The sequence below is a fragment of the Polypterus senegalus genome, chromosome 7, assembly GCF_016835505.1.
Source record: "Polypterus senegalus isolate Bchr_013 chromosome 7, ASM1683550v1, whole genome shotgun sequence".
Lineage (NCBI taxonomy): Eukaryota > Metazoa > Chordata > Cladistia > Polypteriformes > Polypteridae > Polypterus > Polypterus senegalus.
In genome coordinates, this window is record NC_053160.1 from 122,501,913 (window position 1) to 122,527,899 (window position 25,987).

Below are 25,987 nucleotides of genomic sequence, written 5' to 3' on the forward strand. Positions count from 1 at the left end.
TTATACCGCAACACCGGTTTAAATAGCTTAAGCAACGTTCGGAATGTGGCCTAGCAGGAAACTGTTTAAAGGGGGACCTTTTTCACTGCTACACCACTAAACACGCATGCAATGGAGTATATGTGTTAGAGGAGGTATTGAGCGGTGAAAATGGACAGAACATTTGAAACTGAAGCTGTAGCAGACAAAGTTGAACATAATGACACAGAAGAACTTTTGCTGAAAAAGGAGCCGTGTCTGTTGTCTTGAGATACTTTGGTTTTAAAAGGTTGGATGTGGACCAAACAACTATTTACTGCAAATGCTGTTGAGCTAGAGTTGTCACCGAAGGCGGCAACACGAGCAATTTGCTGCACCACCTTAGTCGCAAACATGCTTTAGAGTACCAGTGCTTCACATAACCATAACCATAGGTATGTAATAGTTATTAAAATAATAAAGTATTTTAAGTAATGGTAGTAAATAAGTAATAAGAAATGTACAATGAATATACAGTAGAGTCCCGCCAATCCGAACTAATTGGGACCGAACCCTATTCGGATTAGGCGGAGTTTTGTCATATAATGCCATATATTGACTTTATGAGGTGTATTAAGCGTCTGATGTGTCAAGAATTAAAGGTAAGAAATTACATATTCTAGTACACTGCAATTTAAACTGCACTGTAGTGTGACTGTGATCGGAGGTAAAATCGATATGACGGGCGGTATGTGAGTAGTAGCGCAAGGGCAGTGACCTAGACCTCCCGCCTAGACCTACACATTCCTCTTGATTTCCGTTCCCAGACTATGAGTCACTGAGTCAGTGTGCCACCTGCTACTGCTGAGTGATGTTTTGTGCAATGTTATTGTTCGTGTGCGCGCACTTGCCCTGTGTTTTGTGAGTGTTGTGTGGTTTCTTTACATTCTGTGCTTGTCCCTGCTGTTAATCATCATGGCAAGCAAACATAAACATAACTCGTGTACATTAAAAGAAAAACTGGAAGTGTTGAAAAGACTTGACAAAGGTGAAAGAGCCACTCAGTTATCAAAGGAATTTGGTGTTGGGAAAGCAACAATTTCCGATTGGAAAAAAAACAGAGGTAAAATTGAGCAGTTTTGCACTACCACAAGTGAAAAAACGATTGAAAAGCGTAGCAAGACAGTGTCTTCTTACGAAAAATTGGACGAAGCACTTTTCTTATGGTTTACACAAGAAAGACAGAAAGGAATCCCTATCACTGGCCCTCTAATTCAAGAAAAGGTGCTTCAATTGAACAAGCTCATGGGCGGTGACGTATCATTTACGGGTAGTTGTGGTTTCTTAGACTGATGGAAGAAAAGACACGGAATCAGGCAGCTTACAATAACTGGGGAGAAATTGTCAGCAGACAACGAAGCAGCTATTGAATACCTTGAGGAGTTCAAATGCATCATTTCTTCCTACTCCCCCCAACAAGTTTACAACGCAGATGAGTCAGGACTTAACTTTAAAGCATTGCCTACCAAAAGTCTTGCATCACAAGAGGAACGATCTGCACCAGGGTTTAAAATGGATAAACAGCACCTAACTGTGTTGGCCTGCAGCAATGCTTCTGCCACAAATAAGCTTCCACTGATGGCAAATCGACAAAACCAGACGACAGTGAGGAGGAAGGGGACGCGCCGACGGATGTTGTTCCACACGATGCAACCCCAACAGATGTTATGTTTATGCGGCGTTGGCGAAAATTGCTTCTTCAAGCCATTTTAATTCGTTGCGTCAGAAGAAGATCACTGACTTTATCTCTTAGATAATGGTTTGCTTTTTACGTTTTGTGTAAATGCTGTACAGAACATGGATTCTACATATGTGAGTAAATTCAAACTTGTTTCAATTTTAAGTAAGGCTGTATTTTGGATTTTTAGTTAGACAGCGAAATTGAAAAATTACAAGTTTCATAAATGTACATTAAACGTACGACATAACTTGAAAAAACTTGTTTTCTTTACTTTTCCCAGTTCAGAAATTTTATAAAAATTATTTTTTTTTCCCTAGTCCTGTTCGGATTAGGACTCCTACTGTATATATAATCAGTTTTCTGTTATCTCTATTATCAATCAGTACAGTTAATCCCCTACTTGCGCGGCAAGCAAACATTTTCTGTGTGCCGAGCGATGCAGAACGATACGTTGCCAGAAAGTCCCCCGTTGTGAGATGCCTCACTCTAGCTAGCAATCAATAGAGATCAGTGATCTTGTTACGAAATTTTCGTTATTCTTTTGCTAGAGGAAAAGTTATCTTTGTTGATTCCCTTCATGTGCGTGAGTAGCGAAGGGCAAAAACCTTCTAAAATGGCATGTAATAATAATTTATTTATGTAGCCCCTTCATACACTAAAGGACACTTTAGAATTCAATAAACACATTAACAAGACAGTAGAAATTACAGGAGTTTGAAATTAATAATGGATTGTTCCTTGCAAAGGCAGAGATAAAGAGCATTCCAAATTTATGGGGCTATCGCAATGAAAGCTCCTCCACCCATAGTTACTAACCTGTATTTACGTACAGTGAGCAAGTTCTTGTCCAATGACCTTAATGTGGAGAGATACCAAAGTGAATGCTCAAAGCAAAATAATCCGTGGATCACTTTTTTCGTATTATCGCTGAATCTGACTCTGATTTGTCGGACTCTGATTTTGATGCAAGTGATCTGGAGATGGAGATCGAAAATGAGTGAGGTACCAGGATCAGCTAATCGGTCCCCAGCTGATCGTGGTGCTGAACACGTTCCTATAGCTGATGTGCCCATTGCAGCGTTTGCCTAGGATGACCGACACTTACGATGACACGAGGTACAAACCATATTGCTTCTCATTGCAACAATCACCTCTGCACACGTCTCACAGACAGCCAGACAACTGTGCATTTCTGCTGTCCTAGCTTGAAGCAAGGTCCATATTAATGCAATTTGCCTTAATTATAGTTCAGGTGGTAAAGATGTCATCACCAAGTTGCACTTGTTTTATTTTATTTATTTTTTTATTTGGTGAATACTGTGCAATGTACCTGGGCTTGAAGCCTTGAAGTAATAGTATTACTACTGGAAGATGCGCTGTTATTTTGTTATTTATTAGTTTAAATATTATGCAGTGTAATGATGGTAAAGTTGTTTAAAATTTCACTTTAACGGGTCAGTGGATAGAGCTTGTTTACATTAACAAAGTGCAGAAAATATTTACTATGTATTCCTTTTCTAAGATGTGTTCAGTGCAATACAACTTTTGACAAGCTCCTCTGGATATTTTACTAAGTCTAAATTTGGATTATTGAAAATGTGATGTCAGAATTTTTAGTTTAAGTCGTTTGCAAATTTTTTTCAATAAAAAAGTTCTATGTTTTGACTGCATCTGTCATGCAGTGTGATTCCTTCTCTTCATTAGTGCCACCCCCTTGAAAACTATCACTTTATGCTCTCATTCAAACCTGTATTAATACTTGTGTGGACATTAAAATGTTTTTTTATTCAATGTACAATTCTCGTGACAGTGGAATAGGTTATTCTTAGCCAGTCTACTGCAGTAATTTGCAGTGGAATATGTGGTTAACATTCACTCATGAAAAATACCATGATACAGAGTTTTGGTTTTACCGCCCAGTACTACTTGTACTCATAAATAAATCTTAAGTCTGAATCGCAGTCTGATCATCGGGTTACCCACCAGGTAACTAACGCTTGTGGTTGGTCAGCCAACATCCAACACATCCTCAGTTGCGGGAAGCAGCTCACAGCTATGTGATACAGTATCTGCCAAATAATACAGAGTACATAACATGTTTTTCGTGGTTATTGGGGTTCATCAGGTGTATGCACTTTTGCACTCCATGTGGATCAAACCACAGATGCTGTACCACGGCGGCTGGTTTGCTTATTTGGCAGTGTGAAGATCTGATTATTAGATGGCTATCAAAAGTGCATACACCTGATGAGCCCCAAATAAGGTGTGAATAAATTAAATGAACATGCGTTCTGTTATAAATTATTTCTCCCTGTGGGAATTTGCAAGAATCTTGCTTCCATCCACAAATGAATGTTTAATGCTTGCTCCCACGATACTGAAAATCATTCCCATGGCAAGCAATTACATTGTGACCACCGAGAGTGCAGACCTTTATCTGGAGTGTGTGGTTAAAGGGTTATCCATGGCATATTATTGTTGGCACCAGACAAATAGTAATCCATGATTCTTGTGAATGTATTCAAATGCTGTAGACTCTCTTCTAGAAGAGGAATACTGGGACTCACACATTGAGCCAGTTCTGGTTGTGTGTTAGAAAGCATGCAGTGGCCAAGTAAACCTTGCAGTCTGAAAAAAACATGTGGAGTCCCCTTTTGTGCTTCAGACACCAAATTTGCAGTGCTCAGTTTTAGCAATACCAATATTGTCTGGCTGAACAAGTGGCACACAATTGTAGTCACCCTGTTGTGCAAAGATTCACACTGCCGTAACAGAAATTTTAGTGTGGGGGCTAGAACAGCACCCATTACAAATTTGCACAGAGACACAAAACACTAATATAATTATTAATATGTATTCAATATTAACTTTTTACCAAGCGGAACAAACTTACTTACACAATAGTTAAAAATGGCTCCCATAATAACCTAAAACAAACACACAAACTGTGAAATATAAAGCACTGTCCCAAATAATTCCACAATGCTAAGTGCAGGAGGCGTATGGAATGTGGTAAATGGAAGTTACCCATTGAACATCCCTTTGGAAAATAGATAACTTTTCATACTGTAATCAAAAGTATACATTTTACGAGTCTTGTGCTGTTTTGGCAGAATCATTGAGTAAGTTAGTTTAGTATAATGGAATACTGATTTTATACAGTCTTTGATCAATTTCAGTGATTATTGTGACAACCACAAGGTTAACACTTTTTTCTTTATTTGTAGTGTTTCATTGGCAGGCAACAATAATGGGGCCCGTAAGTAGTAAATTTTCTTTCCTCCTTTATATTTAGAAAACTTTTGTTGGCTTCTGCTTTACACTCAGTGCTGCTAGAATAGAATCTGGTTTCCTATAAAAATGTATTTTGTTAAATAGATGAATGGAAAGTTAATATTTAGATGTTAAGTTTGTAAATTATGTTTAAATTAATGAATAAAACATTTTTTGTGGATATTAAAAGATAATGAGAGTTTTGTCTTTCACAGAATGACAGTCCATATCAGGGTGGTGTGTTCTTCTTGACTATACATTTTCCCACAGACTACCCATTTAAACCTCCTAAGGCAAGTATATATAATGTATTGATTCTTAGATGTTTAACTGCAGCAATCACTGTATGAGGTACAAAATTTTAGATATATCTTTCTGTGATGGTTTATTTACAGTGTGTTTCATACGATTATCTGTATATTTGCATAATTAAGGGTTAGAGATTAAAAGATGGTACGCAAAAAAAAATCTCGTTTTAAAAATTGCTATGTAGGTTTTTATCATAACCATATTTGTGAATGCCATATTTTCTGGTAACATTTTTGTCTAATGTGAAATTGTTCTTATGTATTTCTTTGTGTTTTTTATCATTTACCTTATTTTATTTGAGAATAAATCGTCTTGTCATTTTATAAGGAAATGACCAGCCCATTCTCAAATTTGTGACCAAATTCTGAAGAAATGTGTATTAAAGGGACGTCTATAACCTACATCATACTTAACCTAATTTTTACACCAAACTGGCACAGCCTTTTAATGGGTTAAAGCAGTCACTCCCCAATAAGTTAGATGTATACTTTAAAACATCACACCCAGGAAAATGTAATCCGTCTTTCTTTTTACATTATTAACATCAAAGTACACCATTTATTTTCATCTACTAATGATCTTTTTGTAGATGAATGAAACTTGACAGATAATGTATGAGACTTTTTTCCTGTAAGAATGAAAGTATTTTTTTTAGAGAACTTAAGTGTTTACTTTTCTATAGCCTTTCATTTTGTTATTCGCTTTTGGACCTCCATTGGATAAATTTAACTACTGTACTGTTAAACATTTAACAGTATAACCGAAAGACCAAGTATAAAAATGCCATAATGTTCAGCTAATTTAATTTGGCAATATGACCGATAAATAACAGGAAGAAATACAACACTTTTCTTAAAATCAAAAAATACCAGTTCAGGTAAATTCTTTTTCATATTTAAAGTAATTTATAGAAAATGGACTGTTTGTTGGAGTGCAGTGGAGATGGCTGCTGTGTTGCTAATGAGCTTTTATTTTCAGATTGTATTTTTTTTTAATAGGTTGCATTTACAACAAGAATTTATCATCCAAATATTAACAGTAATGGCAGTATCTGTCTTGATATTCTAAGGTCACAGTGGTCACCTGCATTAACTATTTCTAAAGGTAACTGATTTTCATACTTGTAGTAAAGTGATAAAAGTCTTCTAACAAAATTTAAGATATGCAGTGCACTCATTTTTAATATTGTTGTCATAAATTATGCTGAAGCAAACTCTTGGCAAAGTTACTATAGTTGTGTGAAATAATTTTAGGAATTGTATAACATTAACAATATACGTATTAAGTAAATTAAAAATTTCATATAGTAGAAATTAAGAAATGACTAAAACCTCCGATAATGCCAAAAATGGAACTAGTGCTATTTTCTAAAAATCACTTAAAAAAAAATATGCATAAATCTCAGTTCACATAAATTAACTGTTAGATTATCATGAGTGAATTAAATGTAGAACCTTTATTTTGTAGTACCCTTGGCAATAAGACTCCGCAGAATGCTAATAAAGCTAAACATGGCAACATGTTCATATTTCATAATGATTTCATAATTTCCTCTTTAAACCCTTATAGTTTTTTGTTTTGTTGTTTTTTTTTTGGTTTTTTTTATTGTTTTAAAAAATCAAACCCAGATTATTTTTGCTTGTTGTGACAGAAGTGTTGCTAATATGTTTGCACCACATTTAATGTTTTGTGTTAGTTATGGAAAAAGCAATTTTATTTGACTGGGTTGTTTAGTTGATTTAATTTGTATTATGTTTTTCAGTTCTTTTGTCCATTTGTTCACTGTTATGTGACCCAAACCCAGATGATCCTCTAGTGCCAGAGATTGCACGGATTTACAAAACAGACAGGGAAAAGTAAGTATTCCTCTAAATGTTTTAAGTAGCTGTTAGTTTAGAAAGACTTGAACAAAATATTAATTTTCATTTTGCCCTAATAGTAATCAAATTAATGTCCTTATGAAAGGCACAACTGATATTTCCCCAAACCTGCCTTGAGTAATCAAGATCCTTCTGGGAATATTTCATGTGGACTGATGAAACCAAAACAGAACTGCCTTAGTTCCTCAAGTATTGGAGGCCTTGACTGAAAGGAATCATGACATTTTAGAGTATTACCAGGCCATTGTAGAACTGAATGTGCTACCCAGTGTCAGAAAACTAGGTGTGGATTTAAGGTCCTGGTTCCTCCGACAGGGCAAATGCACACACCCATAAGCAAAACAAAAAATTTAAAGAAACTTTGTTAATGTGTAAGAACTAAAATATACAGGGAGTGCAGAATTATTAGGCAAGTTGTATTTTTGAGGATTAATTTTAATATGGAACAAACACCGTGAAAATTTTCCCATCTCACTTGTTTATTTTCATCTGTTATAGTGAGAATAATAAACAAACACCTCAAAATTTACAAATAAACATCTCTGACATTTCAAAAAAAATAAATCAATCAATCAATGACCAATATAGCCACCCTTCTTTCCAATAACAGTCATAAGCCTTTCCATTCATGTAGTCTGTCAGTTTCTTGATCTGTTGACGATCAGCTTTTTGTGGAGCAGTGACTACAGCCTCCCAGACACTCTTCAGAGAGGTGTATTGTTTTTCTCCCCCGTAAATCTAGCATTTAAGAAGTGCCCACAAGTTCTCGATAGGGTTTAGGTCAGATGAGGAAGGGGGGCCATGTCATTATTCCTTCATCTTTAAGGCCTTTACTGGCTGGCCACGCAGTGGAGAACTTCGATGCAAGTGATGGAGCATTGGCCTGCATAAAAATCATGGTCTTCTTCCTGTATCACTGTTTGAAGAAAGTGTCTTCGAAAAACTGGCAGTAGGTTTGGGAGTTGATTTTGAGTTCATCTTCAATGCAAAAAGGTCCAACTAGCTCATCTTTAAAAATACCAGCTCATACCAGTACCCCACCTCCACGTTGGAGTGGAGCTCTGTGCCTATTACTGATCCACATGTCCATCCATCTGCTCCATCAAGAGTCACTCTCATCTCATCGGTCCATAAAACCTTTGAAAAAAATCTGTCTTCAGATATTTCTTGGCCCAGTTTTGATGTTTCAACTTATGTTTCTTGTTCAGTGGTGGTTGGGTTTCAGCCCTCCTTACCTTGGCCATGTCTTTGAGCACTGAACACCTTGTACTTCTGGGCACTCCAGGTAGGTTGCAGCTCTGGAATATGAAAGTACTGGAGGATAATGGGTTCCTGGTAGCTTCACGTTTGATTCTTCTCAAATCTTTGACAGCTAATTTGCGTCTTTTGTTCTCAACACGTTTCTTGCGACCCTGTTGACTATTTGCAACAAAATGTTTGATGGTTCTGTGATCACACACCAATATCTTAGCAATTCCAAAAGTGCTGCATCCCTCTGAAAGACTTTTTACAATTTTTGACTTTTCAGAGTCAGTTAAATCTCTTTTTTGGCCCATTTTGCCTGAGGAAAACTAGCTGCCTAATAATTCCGCACACCTTGATATAGGTGTTGATCTCCTTAGGCCACACCCTCCCTCATTACACAAATACACATCACCTGACGTGCTTAAATCCAATAAGCATTCAAGTTAATACAGCTTGGAGTTGGAATATACGCATTAAAAATTATGATATGGTCAAAATACTCACTTGCCTAATAATTGTGCACACAGTGTACAGTCATATGAAAAAGTTTGGGAACCCGTCTTAATTCTTTGGATTTTTGTTTATCAATGGCTGAGCTTTCAAAGTAGCAACTTCCTTTTAATATTTGACATGCCTTATGGAAGCAGTGGTATTTCAGCAGTGACATTAAGTTTATTGGATTAACAGAAAAAATATTCAATATGCATCATAACAAAATTAGACGGGTACATAAATTTGGGCAACCCAACAGAGATATGACAGCTATGAGAAAGCCTTTGATGAGTGTCTGAATTCTGGATAGAGGTATTTTTCACCTTTCTTCAATACAAAATCTCTCCAGTTCAGTTAAATTCGATGGCTACCAAGCATGAACAGCCTGCATCAAATCATCCAATAGATTTTCAATTATATTCAAGTCAGCGGACTGTGACGGCCATTCCAGAACATTGTACTTCTCCCTCTGCATGAACACTTTTATAGATTAAGAAATATGTTTTGGGTCATTGTCTTGTTGGAATATCCAACTCCTGCCTAACTTCAACTTTTGTGACTGATGCTTGAACATTATCCTGAAGAATTTGTTGATAATTGGGTTGAATTCATCCGACCCTCGACTTTAACAACGGCCCCAGGCCCTGAACTAGCCACACAGCCCCACAGCATGATGGTGGGGGAACAATTAGAAGCCTTAGAGCACATCTTAACCAGGGGTGCCAATAATTGTGGAGGGGACTGTGTGTGTGTGTTTGTGTTATAATTTCATAATTATACAAATTACAGCCATTCCCTTTTAGTCACTGTCGTAATACTCCCCTTGCATACACTTGTCCCATTGCTTTTTCCATTCCTTTTCTCACCATGTCTAAAGCCTCCTGCCAGGTGGGTTTACCACATTTTTCTTTTCTCTGGATTACTAACGCAGTATCAAATAGTCTTCCATTCAGTCTCAATTTTAATGTTGGGGTAAAAAGTGAGGCTGTGAGTTCTGGAAAATTTGAGAGGTGGGAAGCAAAAACCACATTGGTTTTATTCATAATCTCTTTGACTGTTACAGTGGTGTATGCAGGTGTGCTTTCATGGTGCAAATGCAGTTTAGCACAAGCCACTTCTACAGGTTTTTTTTTTTTTCTTCTGATGCTTTTCTGCAGGTACCTCCAGCAGTCTGTTCATATCAAACTGAGATCATTGCACTCTTGATGCTCAGTATGACCTGATGTGCTTTATTCTTTAAAAAAACCTGAATTAAGCACTTAATCAACTCAGTCTATTACCACATGGCAGAATTATTAGCATTGTAGTCCAACTACGTCCTGCTTCAGTGCTATTGACCGATGTTGTTAATTTTCTGGCCACCCCCTTGTGTGTTTTATGCACTAGCCAATACTATAAACCCTTTACTAAAGAAGTGGAATTTTCACAGTAACACGGTCATCCATTTACTTTATCAGGTATAATAGGCTAGCCAGAGAGTGGACAGAAAAATATGCAATGCTTTAGGGTAAGGATTAGCATCTTGAAGTGTTATGTTGAAGATCTTTGTTGCATGTTGTCAGTCATTCAACTAACCAGAATCTAAACTTTTGTTAGGCTACTACTTGCTTGTGCAGAGTGCTGTTTTATTGCTCTGAATTTTGTGTTATTTGAGAGTGACTGGGGATGAGGTTAAAGACATCAAATATTGCAATGTTTAAATTTTGTTAATTTTAATTTCCAGCAGTAACTTTTGCAAATTCTAATAATACATATACAACAATTACAAAATTGGGTGGTATTTGTAATTTTTTCTAAAATAGTTGAGAATGATAATATACTTGCAAGGATTTTGCTCTTAACTTTTGTTTTTTATCACATTAATATTGTACTGATGCTTAAATAGCCATGTTCTACATTTTATTTTCAAAGTTAGATAAGAGTATGCTTTAATTTTGTCATGTATAGTTTCTTCTGAAGACTCATTCCAAAGCAAACAATACAGGAAAAGAGTGGTTGAAAAGCAAGATGTTAAATAAAAAAAAAAAATAATAATAAATACATTCACTTTTTTATTTTAATTGCAAAAAACTAATCAATCCTACTTTAATTGTTTGGCAAATAGAGGCATTATTTTCTAGCTGTTGCCTTTATCAATCTACTGCCTAACAAGATGCAAGAGTATACTTCAAGTAGACCACTATCATTGTCCTCTTTAGATAGTCTTTCTCTTAACAGGATCCAGAAGAGTAGGTCAGTGCCGCATTTGATAGACCATCTAAATTGTTTTTGCTTTGTTCATAATGGGGTATTTTTCTTCTGAGTGACTGTACCATCTATTTATTTTATTTATTTATTTTTAGGTACAACAGAATAGCCCGGGAATGGACTCAGAAGTATGCAATGTGATGATACCTATGGAAGTCAGAAACAACATTCATTATAGTTGGAATAAACTTTTAAATTACTGGTTTCTTTTGGTTTTCTTATTTGGCTGCTCCCCCTATCAGACCATAAACTCCCTCTCCCCATCCCTTTTCGCCCCATTAATTCACATGCTCTTAAGACGACTTGAGCTTCTGCAGCTTGGACAAAAACAACAAACAACTTTATATCTGCAATCTCCCAAGGTTCAGAAATCTTACTGGAGCATGTGTTGTGGCCAATTTCTTCACAGCACCTTGGTTATGAGACTAAAACATCCTCCCTCATTACTCTAACTTTCAGAAGAAGTCAACAGAGAGATGCTCATTTGTAAGCCACCTCATCATGTCAGGATCACCTCATTGCTGGAATAGCATCTGTCTTAATATACGCTTTTCTTGATAATGTTAGACACTGAGGTTTGTCAGATTTTTATGCTCATAACTGAGATTGGGGATGGATTATCTCTGCAGAATGTGTAAGTTTCAGCAGTAATGAAATAAATGCTGTATTTTTATGCATGTTAATAATGGCAAGTTTTTTTTCTGCAGAGAATTAAATAAGATAGGGACTTCAGAGTTCCTTAACAGGGTCAAAAGTTTTGTATTTTTTTTTATTAAAGAAATAAACATGCTATTAGTTAATCAGTCTTCCACATTACTGTTTTATGTAGCACTGAATAATGATGCAAAGCTGTCAGTGGTTGAATGATCAACTAATAGCTTATCAAACTGTCTCACTGCAAAACCTCCCTGTCTTGTCTATTCTCCCCACCCAATTTTTATTTTTATTTTTTCCCTCGCTAAATAAAGTTGCATAAACCAACAGCTTGATTTGATTTGGTTACTTGTCTAACATTTTGGTAAAGGTATTTCCAGGCACTTTCAGATTTTAAATAATTTTTTAAATTTCTGGAAAATTTGTTTCATAAGTAGATTTTGTTAATCAGTTGTTTTTTAGTTTGATCAGCAGCCAAAACATACGTTTTCATGGTTTTGAGTAAGAGATGAATGAAAAAAGCATAATTATACTCAATCGTCATGTGACTTAGTCTGTGTGTATGTTTTATGTATGTTTTATTGTGTCTGTCTTCACCTAGCTACACTGAACATAAGGTGATGTGGACCAAAGGTGGACACCTTCCCAGATTGCTCAGTTGGTTTTGTCATAGTTACAGACAAGGTTTGGCAAAAAGCAAGTTCTCAGTAGATAATAAAACTATCTGAAATGCTAAGAAAATAAAGATCACAGAATATTTTATGGTAAGTAATAGGTTATTGTAAACATTGTGGTGTTCAGATTTTTCTAGGCAAAAAGTTGGAATTTAACATTGTGTATTTTTTAAGCTTTTAAGAGCAATAAATGTAAATGACATGCCTGAATTCTTCAACTTTAGGCTTTTGGCTTGCTTAATTTGTGTACTTGAGCATATTCTGGGTGAGCATACTACTTTTTAGAAAAGTTGGTTGTCCCAGAAAACATGACTGTAAACACCTACCTGCTTTAGGCCAAGTAGGCTATTGATAGAGCAATTTTCTGTTTCATATTTGTTGTATATCATTAGTATGCCTTTTTTTTTTATACTGGCAAATTATCTCCAGGACCTACTGTTTTTGGTGATGAATCTCAAAAATGCTATATAGTTTGCTTTATTAATAATTATTAATAGTAGTAATAATTTTTCTACATACACATGTGTGCACCATTTATATATATATTTATATATATATATATATATATATATATATATATATACACACAGACAGACAGACAGGGTGGGCCATTTATATGGATACACCTTAATAAAATGGGAATGGTTGGTGATATTAACTTCCTATTTGTGGCACATTAGTATATGTGAGGGGGAAAACTTTTCAAGATGGGTGGTGACCATGGTGGCCATTTTGGATCCAACTTTTGTTTTTTCAATAGGAAGAGGGTCATGTGACACATCAAACTTATTGGGAATTTCACAAGAAAAACAATGGTGTGCTTGGTTTTAACGTAACTTTATTCTTTCATGAGTTATTTACAAGTTTCTCTTTGTTTACAGCCATTGACATGTCGCAGAGGTTAACACGTGAGGAGCGGATAGAAATTGTGTTGATGTCTGGTGAACGCAGTAACCGGTCATTGCAGCAGATTTCAATGCAAGACACCCTACGAGACCACCCATCTCCCATGCTACAGTTAGCAAACTGCTTGCTAAGTTTTGTGAAACTGGTTCAGTGTTGGATTTGCCAAAATGTGGACGCATGAAAACTGTCACTAATGAAGAAACATCAGTGGCTGTCCTAGCTTCATTCAGCAAGAGCCCACAGCGTAGCACTCACAGCATGTCACTGGAGAGTGGCATTAGTCGAACATCCCTTGGCGGATATTAGCTACTCACAAATGGCACCCTTACAAACTCCAGCTACTGCAGCATATCAACGAGGATGACCCAGATCGGCGCACTGAATTTGCAGAATGGGCAAAACAAAAATTGGAACAGGACCCTCAGTTTATGCAGAAGATTTTGTTCAGTGATGAGGCAAACTTTTATGTGAATGGTGAAGTTAACAAACAAAACCACCGCTATTGGTCTGACACTAACCCACATTGGATAGATCCCTCCAAGACTGTTGGAACAAAAAATTGATGGTATGGTGTGGTATATGGGGTACAAAGATAGTGGGGCCATTCTTCATCAATGGAAACCTCAAGGCCACTGGATATGTGAAATTGCTACATGATGATGTGTTTCCCTCTTTATGCACTGAAGCTGGCACGCTCCCTGAGTTTTTCCAGCAAGATGGTGCACCACCACATTATGGGTGTCAGGTCCGAGCATTCCTAGATGAACAGTTTCCTGGAAAGTGGATTGGTTGTCGTGGCCAGTTGAATGGCCCCAAGGTCTCCGATCTGACCCCTTAGACTTTTATCTTTGGGGTCATCTGAAGGCAATTGTCTATGCTGTGAAGATATGAGATGTGCAGCACCTGAAACTACGGATACTGGAAGCCTGTGCTAGCATTTCTCCTGCGTGTTGCTATCAGTGTGTGAAGAGTGGGAGAAGAGGGTTGCATTGACAATCCAACACAATGGGCAGCACATTGAACACATTTTATAAGTGGTCAGAAACTTGTAAATAACTCATGAAAGAATAAAGTTACGTTAAAACCAAGCACACCATTGTTTTTCTTGTGAAATTCCCAATAAGTTTGATGTGTCACATGACCCTCTTCCTATTGAAAAACAAAAGTTGGATCCAAAATGGCCGACTTCAAAATGGCCACCCTGGTCACCACCCATCTTGAAAAGTTTTCCCCATATATATATATATATATATATATATATATAAATAAATATAAATAAAGCTTTAACAGTTTATTTGCTTGTGTATTTTAATTAAGCCAAATATGCATATCTGGTTTAAAGGTTAGGTAGTATGAAGTATGTTTGCCGTACTGATTAAAGTAATTGGCTGTTTACATAAATAATCATATTGTCCTGGTTTATATTTCACCTGAACTATCAGCAAGGTCTTTGGACAGTCAGTGTAGTATCACTTGACTAACTTTGAACTGGTTGGGGGTTCCTTGCTCAGGGTCAGGAGCTCAGCAGGTAGGTGACTTTAGGTGCTATATAGTTTACCTTCATAATGTTCAACTGAAATTAAGATAACCAGATTGATTTCAGCAGTAAGTTATTGTTAAGAGGAAATATTTTATTTAAGGATGAGAATTCTGCTCCATTGGAGTCTGTTTTGCTAGTACTTCTTTACTGTTGTTCATGTTAACTGCTACCAGTACAGGATGGCAAAGAATTGGTATTAGGTGTTGGAGGGAGGAAAACAATTTGTTTTACATTTAATAATCCAAGCATCATATGAAAACTAGTGTCTGTCTTGATTCTTTGTTAATTATATTCCTGGGTAGGTATTTGACCTTGTAGAGTTGTATTCACTGGAAAAATTAAGTTTGTTTATCCCAGGCCAGCACAAGTTGAGGGGTAATGTTTCTTTTGAAGAGTAGCTGTTCACTTAGTTATGATTAGGATTATACTATGAAGGATGTTCAATGATTTATCTACCAGAGTATGAAAGAAAGTAAGTAAGCAAGCATGTTGAAACCAGTCTGGGCATGTTGTGACATCTCAGCGTTATTTATGCACAGTTGTGACTCGGTGCAAGTCTAACATTCCAAGAGAGAGGATGTCAGGAGAGTCTTCACATGAAACCTCACAGCAGGCGTGCTGCCTCTCACGACAACGTGCTGGTTCACATGTCACATCAATCACAGGCTGCTATCTGAGAATGTGGGTTCCAGCAGCTGAACCATCCACTGTACAGTCCTGACCTGGCTTCCTCTGATCATTTCCTGTTCTGAGTTTTGAAGCAATCTCTCAGTGGACAGTGGTTTTCAAGTGATGATGTCAAGGCAGCCGAGATGTCCTGATTTGAGGATTAAACAGAAGATTTTTTTTTTCTTTTTTCCAAAGGGGATAAAGTTATTCCAGGAATAGTGGATGAAGTGTATGGAGCTATTGGGGCACTGTATTGAAATTGTTTTGAAAACTTTCCTAATGAGGTAGAATAACAATTACTGAATGTCCACAACAAAGAGTTAACCTATATTAATCAGTCAACTCTTAAATTGTTCTCCACATTTGAAGGGTTTCATACAGAAAGTCAATAAGTTTCTTATATTAACTGAAACTCAAATGTAGACAGAAGCCCAGCAGATTTAGTTCAGAATAATATGGATTCATTCTTGACAAATTCAGAATAAAGTAAAATATTGTTCCCAACAAAGAAATTGATCTTTTAATTTTTCTTGTTTTAAGTACCTATGTGTTACGATTATAATACCTTACTGAAATGTTTTTAGGCATTTTTGTGTGCAGGTATGTTTGTCAAGTGCCTATAATACATTTGAAATGTGTATTTAAAATTAGGGTAAAAAGTTATGAGAAGCTTGTACATGAAAAATGTGCAGGTCTATGATTGATGAACTGGATTGAATGTGTTGTGGTGAAACTGTTTCAAAGGACTATGAGTGTGACTCATTAACATACTGTATATGGACCTTGATGACAGGTAGCCTTACATTTTTGCCAACAGTGGCATTTATAATATCCATTCATGTTTCCATGAAGTGCGAAGTATGGGTTGTAACACATTCAAGGTATAGTGTCTTTTGGAAAGGAAATAATTACAATCATTTTCATTCTGATAATTGCAGTGTATTAGCAATTACATTTTAATTTTAACAATTCTTGATATACGTATTATGCTAGGCTTTCTATGTTAATGTAAATTGTAGGATTAGAGTTGGCAGTGTTTTTAGAAGATAAAGGTTCAGATTTATTCTAGGTATCAAGTGAAGTTAGTCTTGTGGTGAAATTTGTTCTATGAAAAGATGTATGGGAATATTTTGGCCTGTAGCTATCTTTCATGGTTACTGTAGTGTGATATGTTGACACTTGTTAATATTACAGTGCATTATACAGCAGTCATTTTGAGTAAATATGGTGCACTGGAAAGAAAAGTAGTGGTGTCTTTTTGCATATATTTTAGGAGGAAGTTTGACTTTACGATATATGAATGCTTAAGAAGTCAATTTACTGGAAAGGAATTTGAGGATGGTATTTAAAATTAATGATTTAAGCCTTGGTTAAATATGCAAGTAAGGTAAGCGATTAAAACTTGGTGAATGGACATTGGGGAAATAGAAAAAAGAAATTGGACAAGCTTTGTGGTCTTTCTGGTTGGCAGCATATAATTACAGTTTAAAAATATATATACTTTGTAGGGTAAGTAAGAGTGGCACACATTTTTTCTCCTTGATATAAAAGTGATTTCCTATAAAACAGTAGCATCAGATTTGAATAAGTTCATAATATGCTTTACTTTGTGATTCAGCCTAATGATGGGCTAGTAGGGTTTGGAGAACAGGCATTTCAGTAACTGTTCTATTTGTGTGCACAAATAGTCTGCAGCTCCTATCTAAAATCATACAGACCTGAACAAGAGATGTATCTGTTTGATGAAATATTAGAATTGATAAGTTGAATGATTTTAGCCTGTGGTTTGATATTGGGTGCCAAATGTGGTGGTTCCCTCACCTAAAACTACTAACCACTTGGACTTTTTACTACATTGGTCTCTAGTGTTTACTGAACATGGTGAGACAAAGTAATCATTGAGTGGTAGTTCAATGGATGAAAACACCTTGCCATTAAATGGTCAGAACAGAATGGCCTAACTCATTCAAGGTAACAAAGACCACAAATATATTTAAATCACAGCTCTTTACAATGTTAGTATTCAGCAGAGCACTGTGGACCATTAAGCCAATATGCTACAGTGGTAGAAGACCATGAATAGGAAAATGAGGCTTCAATGGATTCATGATCTCCAAAGTTTGAGACTGGACTGGAAAATGCGCCCTGGCTCATCTACAGGATTTACATTTGTACTGGAGCTCATCCACATACACAAAGACGCATAGTAAAATAAACCTGTAAGAGCCTCCCTATTGGTGGAGCTGAGTCTCAATCACCCCAAAGAATTGAGTACATTGATCTTTGGGGCTCTTCTTTACTGCCTGTCATCGCAGAGCTTGACAGTAATCATTACCACTGAAAGGTAATCAAAATTGCTGAACAAGTATCACTAGAGTTGATGATTCTTAATAGTGTGCTGCATATCCTGCACCTATCAACCATCTCTGTCAACATCTGTAGATCCAGTTTTCTCCTTAAGACTTTCTATTTAAAGTACATCTGAGTGAGTTCCTCTTTTGTAGTCTGGTACTGAATGAGCCTTTGTCTCTCACAGGTAGAATGGCTCATAGAAGCATGCGGGAACAAAGTCAAGGATTTTTGAGTAATACTAATATTTTTAAGTTAACTTCAGTACTTAAACTTATTTATGAATTTTCTGATGTACTGTTAAATTCGGGTATTTGTAGTTGTTACTAGTTAAAGTACTCATGTTCACATCTGCAATTGACTATCTGAGAGCCACCAAGTAAAATTATTACAGGGATCATCTATGCAGGAAGTGATGCATCTATAGGCAAGTAAGCCTTGCTTTCTATAATGAATTCAACTTTTGATGTGAATGGAAACAATGTACAGTTGTGCTTGAAAGATTGTAAACCCTTCAGAATTTTCTACATTTCTGCATAAATATGACCTAAAACATAATCAGATTTTTCACTCCTGTCCTAAAAGTAGATAAATAGAAACCAGTTAAACAAATGAGACAAAAATATTATACAGTACTTGGTCATTTATTTGTTAAGGAAAATGATCAAATATTACATATTTGTGTGGCAAAAGTATGTGAACCTTTGCTTTCAGTATCTGGTGTGACCTCCTTTTATAGCAATAACTGCAACTAAATGTTTCCTGTAACTTTTGATCATTCCTGCACACACCGGCTTGGAGGAATTTTAGCCCCTTCCTCTGTACAGAACAGCTTCAACTTTGGGATGTTGGTGGGTTTCCTCACATTAACTGCTCTCTTCAGGTCCTTCCACAACCTTTCGATTGAATTAAGGTCAGGACTTTGACTTGGTCATTCCAAAACATTAACTTTATTCTTCTTTAGCCATTTTTGGTTGAACAACTTGTGTGCTTAGAGTCGTTGTCTTGCTGCATGACCCACCTTCTCTTGAGATTCAGTTCATGGACAGATGTCCTGACATTTTCCTTTAGAATTTCTGATCTAATTCAGAATTCATTGTTCCATCAATGAAGGCAAGCCGTCCTGGCCCAGATGCAGCAAAACAGGCCCAAACCATGATACTACCACCACCATGTTTCACAGATGGGATAAGGTTCTTATGCTGGAATGCAGTACTTTCCTTTCTCCAAACATAACGCTTTTCATTTAAACCAAAAAGTTCTATTTTGGTCTCGTCTGTCCACAAAACGTTCTTCCAATAGCCTTCTGGTTTGTCCACATGATCTTTAGCAAACTGCAGACGAGCAGCAATGTTTTTTTGGAGAGCAGTGGCTTTCTCCTTGCAACCTGCCATGCACACCATTGTTGTTCAGTGTTCTCCTGATGGTGGACTCATGAACATGAACATTAGCCAATGTGAGAGAGGCCTTCAGTTGCTTAGAAGTTACCCTGGGGTCCTTTGTGTCGTCGACTATTACATGCCTTGCTCTTGGAGTGATCTTTGTTGGTCGACCACTCCTGGGGAGGGTAACAATGGTCTTGAATTTCCTCCATTTGTACACAATCTGTCTGACTGTGGATTGGTGGAGTCCAAACTCTTTAGAGATGGTTTTGTAACCTTTTCCAGCCTGATGAGCAACAACAACTCTTTTTCTGAGGTCCTCAGAAATCTCCTTTGTTCGTGCCATGATACACTTCCACAAACGTGTTGTGAAGAGCAGACTTTGATAGATCCTGTTCTTTAAATAACACAGGGTGCCCACTCACACCTGATTATCATCCCATTGATTGAAAACACCTGACTCGAATTTCACATCCAAACTAACTGATCATCCTAGAGGTTCACATACTTTTGCCACTCACAAATATGTAATATTCGATCATTTTCCTCAATAAATAAATGACCAAGTATAATAATTTTGTCTAATTTGTTTTACTGGTTTCTCTATCTACTTTTGGGATTTGAGTGAAAAATCTGTTTTAGGTCATATTTATGCAGAAATATAGAAAATTCTGAAGGATTCACAAACTTTCAATCACAACTGTAAATTTACCTTCATGAAAAAAAAAAACCTTTGCAATGATTGAGAACACTAAAGAAATAAAAAGTGCAAGAAACTGATTCTGATAAATGACCAACAGGTTTTTACTGTTGCATCTGGGAACAACAAGGTGGTGCAGTGATTAGTGTTCATGTAGTACACCTAAAATGCAAAACTGCTGACAGATAACTACACTGTTTTGACCTACAGTCATCTGTGTTTACATTTCTGGCAAGTAAGTCTTTGGGCAAATTATTTTCAAGCCTTGAACTTAACATTTAGTGGTTGCTAAGTTTGTGCGCTCAATCATTTCCATAAATTAATATCATCAGCATCACAAAACTGTTAGTTCAGTCTTTGCTGAAATGCATTTTAGGTGTGGTTTAGTTATAGTTATTGATGTGCTTGATTATCAAGATCTACAGCTAGGTAGGTTTATCTTTGTAGTAATTTCTAATTTGGTGTCATTTTGGTGCGAATGTGATATACTGTAAATCTGTTCTGTGGAGGTTCCAATGGAAAAGGATTAAGTTTTATCGTACACTTGTAAAAATAAAGGTATCAGTGTGATTCTTCAACGAAGGGGATAATTTTGGAGTCTGAAAAATACATCCACATGAAGGTTTCAGAAAGAATCTTTGTAACAAGTTTCCATAAATAACCATGAACTGATAACAGATTTGAGAAATACCAATGGATCAATGATTTTAAAAAGACAAGAACACCAGCTAAGGTCAGAATTTTCTTGATCTGTTGCATCCTGCTAGATAGCCTACTACTTATTAAACATTTCTGTTTCATCCAAATATTGAGATCCTTTTCAAAGGTAGAAAAATTTGTATGCAAAGAATGCTTCCCAGAATTAAATGGTTCATTGTCGAGCAGTGATTCTTTGAGGAACCATACACTTTACTCAGTAAAGTGCCATTTCAGAATCGCTACTTTTAGGTTTGTAGTTTCCTTGCTGTGGCTGTTTTAGAATATCTTTGCCATTCAACAAAGACTTTTTCTGGTCTTAATATTAATAAGCTTATTTACTTCAAGTGGAAGTGCAAACACAAAAAAAAATACTGCACCGCCACACACACAACAAAGCCAGAGCTAGCAATCTGTTGATCCTGTCAGTGCCTGCCCCGGGTGCGGTTTTCCATGTGGAGTCGATTATTCATTGATGTTCATTATTGGTGTACTGTAGGAGGAATTAGTAGAAAATGGTCTTCATACTTGTACAACTATTATATGTGAGCCTTAATGGGTAGTAAAACAGTTATTTTAACTTCTCTTCCTCAGTGCTTATTTGGGACTCCATTCTATTAACACTCAAAAGGTTTTCTGAATTGCAAATATCAAATATTAGTATTGTGATATTGGCAATGTTTTTATTCAAATGTAGCATGGGTGGACTTAACAGTATGAGGTGGCTGTTACTGGAAATGCAAAAAATAACACTTAAATACTTGGGTGGAGAAAACTGTTTTTGATTGTCCACTCGTTTTTGCAAAGCAAAGTGTGGTATGTTGAAATGACACATCTAAACTGTGAAGGTGCTGAGAGTATACTTGTTTTCCACTACGTAATAAAAAGACATCTGAGAGCATGCTGCACTGAAATATCTAAATTATATAAGGACCTTGTTCATTAAAAGTTGCTTTTTTTTCCCTTTATAGAGAAAGGAGGCAGTATAACTGATTGACATTGCCATTGGACTGCAGTGCAAATCACAAGGTTCCATGTCCAAACCAGTTTTATAGTCCCATAATTTGCCTGTGCTGTACAGTAGCGTTAGACAGTTCTTTGTGAAGGTATTTTACTGTGAAGATAGTGTAGATGAGTGGACAGTCTTTGTTGTCCATATATCTGCTATTATGGACATTAGCACAGACCAGTATTAGAACACACACTCTGCTGTGCATTCATTCAATGCAAACTTTGGCCTTACAGGCAGAATTTCAAAGTGAAAACCATATCTCTACAAACTGGCGAAAATAAAGAGGGTTTAAAACTGGCAAAGGACAATGGATTGTGTTTGACTTGACAAATAGTATTAAGGTCAACATCCCAGAGTTCTTTTTTCACTGTTGCAGTAGACACTGGTATGTAGCATATACTACAACATTTAAGGAAGCAGCCAACTGAGGATTTGTAAGATGTGTGCTCCACAAACCACAGACTCTGGTGTATTTGTCCTCTTGAGCAGTTGCATATCTGCACCTTCCCCTTTTGTTCTATCCTAGGTTGGTCCCATTTGCCCTCTTCTCTCAAGATAATAATGGACACCTTTGAATGCAACTTTTATTTTTTGGCAATCTATTGCATGAAATAAGTTTCTTTCTTTCAACCCCCTAGATCAGGGGTTCTCCAACTGTCCTGAGGACCTGCTGTGGCTGCAAGTTTTTGTTCCATCCACCTTCTGTTTTTAATTGGACTCCTTGGCTAATTAAGTGAACTGTTATGTCCCAGATTCTATGTTTTGGGAGCAATATAGAAATTAGAAAACTAAGTTTGGCTTAAAAAAAAAAAATGTACTAAGCAGTTATGTGGAAATAATGTATATTTTTTTTCTTTCTAATAACATTTTCATCTTGAATTTCATTCTACTTTTCCAGGTGTTCTGTTTATGTAATCTATTTTTACTAATTAGTGGGTCTAATGTGAAAGTACTTTCAGCCTTTAATAATTCAGTGTTGTTTACCTGGGTGTCTACTCTGCTCATTTTTAACTGTCATTAAGGGAGCAAACTACACAGAGAAAGGGCAAACATAATGAAATCAACAAAAGAGTTAAGCATTTAAACCTAGAGAAAAATATTTTTAAATGTCTTATAAATGTAAAAATCACGCTTCTGTGTTTTTTTTTCTGAATGTAGAATAAGACGAGGAAAAACTAGGATATAGCAGGTTGGATACCGACTGACTGACTAAATGAGATCAGTGTTATCAGTTGTTGCCACTGATGAATGAATCTGCTTGATACAAAAACTTAAAGCAACAGGAATGCCACCTTGCAACCCAAATAAAGAACCTATTTTATGGAACGGAATACAGTAGCAGGTTTCAGCTGTGCCAACACATAGATTTCTCTTTAAAAAAACAATTTGCATTTACAGTGCATCCGGAAAGTATTCACAGCGCATCACTTTTTCCACATTTTGTTATGTTACAGCCTTATTCCAAAATGGATTAAATTCATTTTTTTCCTCAGAATTCTACACTTAACACCCCATAATGACAACCTGAAAAAAGTTTACTTGAGGTTTTTGCAAATTTTATTAAATATAAAAAAAAACGGATAAATCACATGTACATAAGTATTCACAGCCTTTGCCATGAAGCTCAAAATTGAGCTCAGGTGCATCATGTTTCCCCTAATCATCCTTGAGATGTTTCTGCAGCTTAATTGGAGTCCAGCTGTGGTAAATTCAGGTGATTGGACATGATTTGGAAAGGCACACACCTGTCTATATAAGGCCCCACAGTTGACAGTTTATGTCAGAGCACAAACCAAACATGAAGTCAAAGGAATTGTCTGTAGACCTCCGAGACAGGATTGTCTCGATGCACAAATCTGGGGAAGGTTACAGAAAAAGTTCTGCTACTTTGAAGGTCCCAATGAGCACAGTGGCCTCCATCATGTGTAAGTGGAAGAAGTTCGAAAACACCAGGACTCTTCCTAGAGCTGGCCGGCCATCTAAACTGAGCGATCCGGGGGAGAAGGTCCTTAGTCAGGGAGGTGACCAAGAACCCGATGGTCACTCTGTCAGAGCTCCAGAGGTTCTCTGTGGAGAGAGGAGAACCTTCCAGAAGGACAACCATCTCTGCAGCAATCCACCAATCAGGTCTGTATGGTAGAGTGGCCAGACGGAAGCCACTCCTTAGTTAAAGGCACATAGCAGCCCGCCTGGAGTTTGCCAAAAGGCACCTAAAGGACTGTCTGACCATGAGAAACAAAATGGTCTGATGAGATAAAGATTGAACTCTTTGGTGTGAATGCCAGGCGTCACGTTTGGAGGAAACCAGGCACCGCTCATCACCAGGCCAATACCATACCTACAGTGAAGCATGGTGGTGGCAGCATCATGCTGTGGGGATGTTTTTCAGTGGCAGGAACTGGGAGACTAGGGAAAGATGACTGCAGCAATGTACAGAGACATCCTGGATGAAAACCTGCTCCAGAGCGCTCTTGACCTCAGACTGGGGCAACGGTTTATCTTTCAGCAGGACAAAGACACTAAGCACACAGCCAAGATATCAAAGGAGTGGCTTCAGGACAACTCTGTGAATGTCCTTGAGTGGCCCAGACTTGAATCCGATTGAACATCTCTGGAGAGATCTTAAAATGGCTGAGCACCGACGCTTCCCATCCAAAATGATGGAATGGGTGAAACTGGCCAATGATGGGTGTGCCAAGCTTGTGGCATCATATTCAAAAAGACTTGAGGCTGTAAGTGCTTCCAAAGGTGCATCGACAAAGTATTGAGCAATGGCTGTGAGTACTTATGTACATGTGATTTCTGAGTTTTTTTATTTTTAATATATTTGCAAAATCCTCAAGTAAACTTTTTTAATGTTGTCATTATGGGGTGTTGTGCATAAAATTCTGAGGAAAAAAAAAAATCGATTTTGGAATAAGGCTGTAACATAACAAAATGTGGAAAAAGTGATGCGCTGTGAATATCATTAAAGATGAAGTTTACAATCCGGATGCTGCAGTAATGGATGCTAAAATGTTTAGGGTTTGACATCCTATGCACCTAATTTTTGCAAAATAAAACAGTTTTGCATGGCAGTAGTGTCCAAATGCCTAACATACTGATTGGTAATTCCATGTGTACTGTATATGGTTCTCTGTGTGAAGAAAACCTCAATATATATATTTTTTTTATATTTTTTCCACCCTGACTGTTTACCTTTCAGTCTTCGAACCAAACAAGTTGCTCGTGTCTAGACTTTCTTTAACACTGCTGTTTTCTTTCTTTCTATTATTAGGACCAAACTGCACACCGTACTCTAGATTGAAGCCTTAATTTGGGGATTTTGTTTCAGCCTCACTTAGTCAGAGCCATTGAATTTATTAAGCATATTGGTGGCTGCTGCTAACAACGAGAACTAAACCAGTTTATTTTGAAACTGGGAATCAGCATTCTGATGGGAGTTATGCCACTGTCTCACAGACCTGTATTTCACATTCCTAACTCTGATTAATCCTTCAATGAAACCTTAGTTTGATATGCCCCACACTAATAACCTTTGAGGTGAGAAAAACATAAAATCTAGACCAAATTATTATTACAAGATTTTTTTTCTTGTTTTTTTAAAGCACAGAATAAAATACAAAAATGAAAGATTTCATGCAAATGTTATCTAAAGTATTTAGCTTATTGCCTGTTGTAACTTCTGGCTCTTTATACAGTTAAAAACATATGTAATCAAATATTGTATTTTTTAAATAATTCCGTAGCGATGACACGCATTGAGATCTTCCATTCTGTCTTCAAGATGATCTCTCTCCAATTTTTTTTATGTTGTGTAGTATTTTCTGTAAGATATTTGCAGATGTCTCAAAGACATTCCCTTCAGAGTTGGTGCAATGCTTATCTTTTTCTTTACTTTCTCTGTAAGCCTATAATTAAGGTATGCATTTCTTTTAATATTTTCTATTTACACTAATAGTTATCAAACATTTCAGGCTTAATATTGTAGGACAACGTGGGCATTACCCATACTGCTACGCTTTAATGGCATACCAGTTAAAAAAGCGGATTTAATAGGGATGCAGGCATCCAGCTGAATAAAACCCCCACTTGCATTCCTCACGAAGTCACTGAACTCCAGCTTGTACCAGCATCCCCCTGGACATCATCTGATACGAAAGGTGTAAATCAGGAGTTTCACTGACATTTCTCCGGAGGCCCCTCTACAGACCTCATGAGCCAGAAGGTATGAAATGGACTTGGGCAAGGACAAAGACT

The 25,987-nt window shown here is 36.8% G+C and overlaps 1 protein-coding gene across 2 annotated transcripts in view; it reads left to right on the top strand.

The window, feature by feature from the left end:
* LOC120532821 (ubiquitin-conjugating enzyme E2 D2) overlaps window positions 1-12,128 on the top strand; it is a 76,411-nt gene extending 64,283 nt beyond the window's left edge. Inside the window, exons 3-8 of one of the 2 annotated variants that reach the window (XM_039759225.1) lie at window positions 4,927-4,958; window positions 5,188-5,265; window positions 6,280-6,385; window positions 7,044-7,137; window positions 10,356-10,405; window positions 11,241-12,128. In XM_039759225.1, coding sequence (XP_039615159.1) covers window positions 4,927-4,958; window positions 5,188-5,265; window positions 6,280-6,385; window positions 7,044-7,137; window positions 10,356-10,404 — 359 coding nt within the window. In that variant the 3' untranslated portion in view covers window position 10,405; window positions 11,241-12,128. The remainder of the gene's footprint in view (window positions 1-4,926; window positions 4,959-5,187; window positions 5,266-6,279; window positions 6,386-7,043; window positions 7,138-10,355; window positions 10,406-11,240) is intronic. The other variant, XM_039759226.1, reaches the window with a different exon arrangement.
* Window positions 12,129-25,987: the final 13,859 nt, after the last annotated feature.